At 38.6% G+C, this 9,110-nt stretch overlaps 1 protein-coding gene across 1 annotated transcript in view; it reads right to left on the bottom strand.

Moving 5' to 3' along the window:
• UXS1 (UDP-glucuronate decarboxylase 1) overlaps positions 1-9,110 on the bottom strand; it is a 55,322-nt gene that overhangs the window by 37,056 nt on the left and 9,156 nt on the right. Inside the window, exons 2-4 of the mRNA XM_010728139.3 lie at positions 5,602-5,629; positions 2,648-2,696; positions 770-813 (exon numbers count right to left, since the gene is read on the bottom strand). Of these exons, the coding sequence (XP_010726441.1) occupies positions 770-813; positions 2,648-2,696; positions 5,602-5,629 (121 nt within the window). The remainder of the gene's footprint in view (positions 1-769; positions 814-2,647; positions 2,697-5,601; positions 5,630-9,110) is intronic.

Here is a 9,110-nt window from a genome sequence, read left to right on the forward strand (position 1 = left end):
ACGCCACATGAAACTGTTCAGGCTTAGTGGCACTGCCTAGAAAAGGCTAGATTTAGCCCCTTGTAAGGCAGCATTCTCACCTAGGGAGGAAATGACGTTACAGAACAGACAAAACAGAAAGGGACAAGGGAGTGAAACTCAAATTATTAAAAAAATAATAATAATTCACGAGTTTAAGGTGCTCCTGAAACTACAGCACAGAAGTCCTCCACATTTAACATCTGCAGTTCACCAAAAAGCTCATCTGTTTTCCTCTGCTGTGTTATCTAGTTTAATTCAAGCAATCACATTCCCTTACAAGTCCTAAGAAAAATGAGTGTGTTGGGCTCATCCAAAGCACATGCACAAAGATTCACGAGCAAATTATTGCAGCTTATCTGGACCATGGTAAATGATCACAAGTATGGGAAACATTTCCAGCTTTCTGTAGTTGAAACCAGTACATTTCAGTACAAGTCTGTACTGAACTTAGGTAATTACAGTAGCTGTTCACCAATACTAAAACCTGCATACTCCTTCACAGGATCTGTGCTTTACAAGAATTCAGCACTCACAGTTACTTCAGTGAGATTCAATCAGCCTGATTATCTTCAGCATTAATGTCCTTTGGCATTCAAGGGCCCATCCTCACTTAAGCATGATAAAAATTGAAAAATATAGAGGGCATAAGCAAAACATGAATCTCAAGCCTACAAGCTACAGAATTGACTGCTACACAGTAGGAACTGTGCTTTTTAACTGATTCCCAAACTTAGAAAAGATGACATACCTTTTTTCTAGATCTTTGATTTTCTCCCTTAGAGGTGCAACAGCCTAAAATAAATGAGTAATATTTAAACTTTGAAGAACAGACAAGGTTCACATCACAAAACATTCAGATAGAGTGACTTTGGAGCAAAAAATCACGGCAAACAGTCTTTAATGAAGAATTTCAGAGAAGACATTCCTAGAAACTTGTACCTCAAACTATTCTTTACGTCAAAAATCCTTAAATCATTTTCATTAAAAAAAAACATCTAATAGCATGAAATCCCTTCGCACAGCACTGAAAACAAAGCATATTCAGAGGTAAGGCAGTTGCTCAAAAGAGCATCCAAGGCTATGAGTACCACGGTCTTGGGGATAAGAATATCTAACATTATGATTCTTACTTGACTTAAACAGAAATAAATACAGAAGCATTAGGGCCAGAGCAGTAGCTGTAACTCTCTCAGAAAACGTGAAATTAAAGAAACACCGCACTTGAAAAAAACTTAAACAATGTAAAATATGTCTAAGTCTTTTAAAAAATATTGATAAAAGGAAAGTTGCTAGAAAAATATAGCTCATCTACTAATGCTTCTGTTTGTATTTTCACTGCATTGAATGAAAAGCACCTAGGTCAGCATCTGTTCCAGGTTCTTTACTACAAGACCTGAATTTCTAACAGTCCTGCCAAGTTTCAACAATGGACTTACCACTTACAATCATATGTAAATGGAAAGCTATCAGAAGGTTAATACTTGAAATGGTATTAAATAGTAATAGATATCAACCCCTATTTGTTTTCTACAAATACTGCCAGTTAGAGCCAAATAACTCAGAAAATTAAGAAATGAACTGAAATAAGCTGCACATTTGCGTCCAGAGGAAATACACTATTGTTATTTACTCTTCAAGCATCTAGCTCTGTGGAACAGCAAACAGCTCCCAAAAAGTCATAGTCATTCAAATAGTTTAAAGTACTATACAGCTAAAGTTCTAAAAGCAAGAACCAGAGGTGCCTGACTTATCAGGGAAGCAACTCTGATCTACCCAGCAAATTTCAAGTATTTAATCATTCTTAAACAACTGGGATTTTCAGAATGCTTGTTGCAATGTTTTCCAGATTAAAAAAAAAAAAGAAAATGCAGAAGACTTGACCTAAGAACAGTCTTTCTCCTGACCTTAAGCAACTGCAGTAAGCTTTTCACTGCATCTACAGGAATTGTAGGAACCCAAGACACTACGTAGATCGGAGTAAATTAGTATAATCTCACACAAACACACATGAAAGTAGTGGAAGTACTCACCTCAAATACATTTATGTCTATTATTTTATTGCTATTATATAGGAAGTCTAAAAGCATATTGAAAAAGGATTGCTTGTAAATTTTCACAGTATTTCAGAACAAACTGAGGCTGAAATATCTACTCTAGAAATTACCAGCACTTGTCCTTAAGGCATTTTTAGTGCAAACTAGTCTCAGCAATCAACACAGCTACATTTGTTCATTAGTCGACCACTAAAGCAAAACGTATTTGTGAGGTTCCAAACACCTACCGAAGCACTTTGGAAGAGGGACAGAGGAAAGATCTGCATATGTCCAATATTCAGTAACTCAAGTCAGTTCTCAAGAGTGATCTACAAAGCCACTGCAGCAAATGAGACTACCTCTACTGCTACAGCTCCCCAAAAAGGCTTAGATGAAAAAAAAACAGCTGAGAGTCGCAGATCTATTTAGTAACTCCACTACAAAGAATAACAGTTCAAATACTGTTACGTACAAGTATAATGATTTGAATGGTTTTAGTGGAACACAGAGTAATTAGATAAATAATCTCTTTCAATATGAAATGAGCAAAATTGAGTCTTTAAAGCAGAACAAACGGCCATTAGAAAACTAACCTCCTCTATTTTACTTTCTACCTTCTGATCTCCATTTTCCTGAAGAGACCTGTTGGCAAGAAAAAAAACACATAATTTATTCATAAGCAATGCTTGCTCCACTGCACCTACATTATACCTTTCCTGTTGAAACAGTAGCTTTATATTATCCTAAATATTATTTAATAGAGAAAATGAAAGTGGTTGGTTCAGTTGGTTGGTTCAGTTCCCACTGAAAAAAGTTACAGCCTTGTCACAAAGTTTGTCAAAACCTGAACCACACCCATGGGAAAAAAGTAATAAAATTAAAGATGACAGATTTATTTTACAGACAAAAATCAATTTAACTGTACAAAAGTGCCGAGTCATTGCACAGAGAGTCAGAAGTAATATTTTTAAGTGTAGTTCCATTATGTGAATGCTTAAGACAACTTTTTGTGGGCTCACATTTACTGCATGCTAACAAAACATTTTCTCTTAATGCCACAACTGTAATTTTAATAAATAAAAAAACCAAACAAACAAAAAAAACAACCATAAACCACAGTATATGTCCCTAGCTTTGAATTTTAACTTCCAAGGAACAAGGAAAAACCTATACTGAAACTATGTGATCAGCTGATGGGCAACAGTGACTATTCACATATGGTACTTCTCTGAAATGATGCCAGGCTTGTACACAGAAGAATGAAAGACGTCATGATAACTTGTAAAAACACAGGACTGCCTAGGATTTGGCTCCTTGCATAAATCTGTGTGGACTTGTTGTTGTGTAAAACAACTTAATTAGTTGTGTTCATTCTTATGTGAACTTCTGTAAACATAGAACACTTTAATATTTTAACTCTTGAATCTAATTATATGATTTTCCTTAAGTTTGTGTAATTCTTTTTTTTCCCCTCTCCTCCCCCAAACTAAAGCTTCTGAAAGGGGAATTATTTATCAACCCTTACAGTACTAATTTTTTGCATACTAGAGGATTCATTGGTATCCAACTTAAAATGGAGTTCTTTCAAATAAAACAGAGCTCCTTTACTTGGGACCTGCAGTCATTACACCTAAGGAAACAGAAGGCCCTTTGTTAAACAGGTACACATATGCCATGCTATTCAAAGCCAGAGCAATGATTCCCTTCATACCCTCCTGTAAAACTCCGTTACTAAAGCCAGTTCAGTTATACTACTGAGGCAAAAATCTCAATGAGTAGATGAATTTTGTCATATCAGTGTAGTACATTTCAAGGCTGCAACACACAGACTCTGAATCATCTTTTCACAAAGAACTGCATTTTTTTTTAATAGTAAAGTAAAAAAAAAAACAAAACACTCCAGTTAACATAGTAAGAATTTATTATGAAGAACCATTAAGAAATTTGTGTGAATGCTTCAAATGTTTTACCAACAACAAAAGGTCCCCAAAGAAACAGCTCAAACCACTGTTTATTCAAAAACAGGTTAGTTTCTAATGAGCCTTTCCTCCTAACATTGTTATTATTTGAGTGTCAGTATCAGATGTTCAGAAATAGCTCTGTAAGGGTCTCCCCAAACAAGAGGGTTGATGCAGACAATTTCTAAGGATAGCTTATCAGGGAATCAACGTGCTGGATCCCATGACCCATCCTGTCCTCCTCAAACACCTGAGGTCCTGTCCTTCCTCCGGAAATGCTTAGCTGCACACCTAACAGCTGCTGAACTGCCATAGTTGGATGATCACGAGTTAACAAATAATTTAAATAAGTCCGTCTGCAAACCCAGCAACTCAGCAGCTGTTGGACTAACAGCTGAACGCTTCTAGAAACAGTGGGAAACAGCAAGAAGGGTAAAGTGGACAGCTTGGCATATAGCTTTCCCATAGAAAGCTATTCTGGGTAAATGAAAGCCCACAGAAAATTCACTGATTTTCTTACCTTGCCTCAAACTCCCTTCATTCCATGCCAGCGAGCATGGTAACAGAGTAACTAAGTCCTTCACTAGCAGAACAATGAGGTGAAACATTGCAGGACAAGGAGAAATAGTTTTAAGTTGAGGGAGGGGAGATTTAGGTTGGATGTCAGGGGGAAGTTCTTTACAGAGAGTGGTGAGGTGCTGGAACAGGCTGCCCAGAGAGGCTGTGGATGCCCCGTCCCTGGACGTGTTCAAGGCCAGATTGGATGGGGCCCTGGGCAGCCTGGTCTAGTATTAAATGGGGAGGTTGGTGGCCCTGGCTGTGGCAGGGGGGTTGGAGATTCATGATCCTTGAGGTCCCTTCCAACCCTGGCCATTCTGTGAAACATTCTGTCCCCTATCCACAAAGACTCTGCTCTAGGGAACAGTGTCCTCTTATTCTCTTCACCTTCTTTTCCAGCCACAACTTCCTTTTGAAATTCCCACATGACACTCACATGTAAGCAGCAGTACTGTGAAATGTGCATCATTTGCATTTATATGTTACGCCATCCTATTTCCAAGGGCAAAAACTGTGGGGGACACAACACAGGATGTTCTGCTTTTCAGTACTTAAACCACCTTATTCTCTCCCAATTAACTATGGAGGTAGGGCAGTGTGGGGAGTGAAGTCCTCAAAACACCATCTCCAATTCTAGGCACAGAAGCATAACTACGGTAAGCAGATGATCTGCTACTTTCCAGTTCTATAGCCTGCATTGCCACTAAGATATGGGTCAGGTTTGTGATGAAGGAAGGAAGAATTTCAGCCTATGTGCTCAACTATGCTAAGCAACTTGCCTTAAACCACCTCCCAGGATAAAATATGTGTAAGGGAGCACGCTGAAGGGCAGAAGACCCTGGGTGAGAATTAGAGCAGACACATGCCGCTCTGTGACTGAACACACTGTATTTAAAAGATGGTATCAGCTGCTTAGCAACCATCCAGCAACAGCTCAAGCCACTCTTCTGTTTTCTTCCTACTTGACGTACAGTGATAAATGTAACAGTTTTATTTCAGATAAGGATATTCAATACAAATACATACATTACCTCATATTGACAAAGTTGCCCCAGACAGCTGGAAAATAAAAAGGAGAACATTAGAGTCATGTAACAGCAGTATGAGGTTAATTTTTTCGTATCATCATCAGAAGGAAATTAAAACAATGCTAGATATATTCATGATTTAATTAAGTTGCATAGATGGCGGATACATATGCAAAACAAGTGTCCAGAATGTGGTTTTGGAGTACAAGAGGAATTCTGATGATTACATGAGATGACAAAAGGAGGAAAACTGAATGATTTAAAGAGGATAATTCCAGTGCACATCTTAAGCTCTCTGATAGCAGAGCCACATTTCTGATCACTGTCCCCAAACTATACTACATAAAACATACAAGAATTCACTAACGATAATTTGTCACTGCGCACATTAAAAAGAGTTCTAAGCTTGTTTATTAAATACATTGAAAAAAACGTCAGAAGAAGGAAGCCCCATGCACCTGCACCACTGAGATTGAAAACTGCAGAACAGTAAAAATAAAAAGTGGTCCCCACTGGTAACAGCTGAGCCAGTTCAAAGGTGTCACAACAGTCCTGCATTAAAGGCGGTTGCACGTGCTAATGTGCATGCTTATTCACTATTTATAACAGTGATTTAAACTCAAAATAAACCTAATAATATAACCAAATGCCTCACTAAGCAAGCAATGCTCATTTCTTGTACTTTTGGTATGGAAAACAGTTTCAAGGAAGACAACAGTATAAAATGATACAGCAAACAGGTACCAGCTCTTTGCGTCCATTTGCTCCAAGTCTATTCTTTACCTGAAAACACATCTGAAACTACTGAGAGTTTAAAGACTATCACAACACTGACTTTCACTTTCAACTAGGACACAGAATGTAGCTGGAAGTCAAAAAAAAAAAAAAGACATTATAAAGCAGGCTGCAGAACAGAGTCGACAACTTCACACTGTCAACATAAATAAGGTTAATGTGGGACAGTTATGTAAGGAACTCTGCAACAATAGGAACCAAAAAATATACGCAGAATATCTTCAATAAATCATTCCACAGTTGGTCTTAAAGAGACGAGGCTCAGTCTGGGTACCCTGGGCCTTTAGAAGTAGTAGCCTGTATATAGTTATGGTATTATTATGCACATAGAAAGTTTCTGAGGCAACATCAGTTTTAGCAAGCAGAGCTTCAGGCCTCAAGTAGCAGCTGAATTAAGTACTTTGTCTGCATTCAGGCCTTGCAGATACATTCTCACAACCGTTATTTACTGATCTCAAGCAGTCAGTAAGGTCTTATAAAGATGAGAACAAATTGCAACTGCAGACACAGGCATCAGAAGAAAAAAAACACACATGAGAACGCAGTAATGCAGTTACTGTTCCACCCTCCAGGGGATGGCAAAGCCATTGAACTGTGTTAAACTACTGAGCGCTGCCAAGTAATACAAATGAATCCACGACGGATCATCACACTGAAGGAGGGCACGACAGCATCTGCAGCGGTATCATAAAACCTCAGTCTTTGGGGTAGGAGAGAGGTAGAGCTTCACATTTGGACAGATGATCAATAAAATCCAGCTGAACTAAGAAACACCGCGGATTTTACATTAATTAGACTCTCAGTGGGGAAAAGAGATAGAGCACTGAGCACTAAGGTTACATTCCATTTATTCACCATCTGGCTAGGATTTCAGAATTATCTGTGATAATATTAGTGGAGAAGGGTTTATTTTTTTCTTTCTTCTCCGTGAATGAATATCATTTGACAACTACAGGTACACAACTGTCAAGCCATAGATCTCTCAGAAATACTATTGTTTCATTTTCTAGGCTGCTGAAACTCGTACACACAATGTACGGTATTGGTTGTGCAGTGGCAGGAAACATCTGGGTTTGCTTGGGGAAGCAGGAATTGACACAAAACAAGTTGCCAGCTGCTCTACAACCACCACTCTACCAGTTTTGTTGCAACAAAGACAGTGAAGCTACATAGCATACAAAAAAACTGCTTGCTAAAGAAAATGGGCTAACTGGGCATGCTCGGGTTCCACAATAGGGATGGGGAACTCAGAAAAGCATCCATATATTTTCAATACACTATGCTTGATATTAAGAACTCTGTAGGACTAAATTACCTTCTTGAAACTTCCACAAAGCTTGAGTGCTTCTGTAACACATAAAAATGAAACTGCAAAATGAAACACAAGGGAAATTCTGTATGGAAAAACCTGAAGTACACCAAAGTGTATCCCATACAGAGAGGTGCCACAGAAGTTTGCTTGGACATACTGTCCTCACAAAGGATTCTGAATGCGCAGTTCTAAGGAAGGCTCTCTTTGATTACTGTGTGTTTCCATATAGTTTACATCAAGGTCGAAGGGATCACAGGTTAAGAGGCCAGGGGCCCAAATCAGCAAAGAGTGAAGCAGAATTACAAGCCTAAATCTGAGACAAAAACCCTCAGAACCCATGCCAACCAAGACGAGGTTGAACCAAAAGCTGCAGGTGTGGATGGTTAGGAATGCTTCCCTAACTACAAGGTCATGAATCAGGCACCACATGCAAACCCATTCAAAAGCATCAGACTCTAATAGACCCAATTTGAGCAAACTCTAACATAACTGAGACTTTATCACAAAAGTCAGTCTTTGAGAAAAGAATGGCAACAACAAACCAAAGCCAAAACTTTGAAACAGAGAAGTATTTATGGGTGTAACAGTCCTATGCCAACACTCAGGCCTTGGACATTTAACAGTCTTCCTCCACAGCTGCACACAGTGCATATGCTGAAGAACTTCGCATTTATCCATCTAGGGAGCATGCACAGCCTTCCTGCCATCTACTGAAACTGTGGAAGTGAAGAATTCATCATTAACTGGACTAGACAGACAGGTGCATGACTTGTAACCAAACAATTAAGACACTCATTACAAGGGAGAAGGGAGAGAAATTCTGCTTATCCTCTCAAAAGACCATTTTTAAACCTCGCCCAGTGATTCATTAAGGTATAATATGTGGCCATTAGTGAAGAGATTAGAGTATTTGGATTGCTCAGAGACACGGGGAAACCAGGTTTAATAGCCTGCAGGAGAAAAGTGCAGTTCTGTTTTGACTCTATCTGATCTGTGATGTTTTTCCCCCCGTTGCTTTTCTTCCGTAAAGTAACAGTCACTTTTCTTGCAATAGTTATCTAAGGATTAATTACAAATACCACTAAGATTAAGAATACATCAGAGTCGGTAATAGCTCTCACAGATGTCACACTTCAAAGAAGAAGAATGCCATAACTTGACGAAGTGATAAAGAGCTATTGTTCCAGGAAAAAAGGGGACTTTGTTTCTTAAAGCCTTGGTCACAGCACTCTTATTAAAGAGGCTGGCTGAATTTAAATACTAAACATTAATTACTCCTGGGTTCCCTCCTCCCTATTTTGTTTTCCTCCTGCCCCTAAAAGATAAAGCTACAGCTATGTGGTAAGCATAATTTCATAAAACTGTTGCAGATCTCGAAGACTTCTTCAAACTACTTCAAAAAAAA

Source organism: Meleagris gallopavo, chromosome 1, assembly GCF_000146605.3.
Source record: "Meleagris gallopavo isolate NT-WF06-2002-E0010 breed Aviagen turkey brand Nicholas breeding stock chromosome 1, Turkey_5.1, whole genome shotgun sequence".
In the NCBI taxonomy this organism is placed as follows: domain Eukaryota; kingdom Metazoa; phylum Chordata; class Aves; order Galliformes; family Phasianidae; genus Meleagris; species Meleagris gallopavo.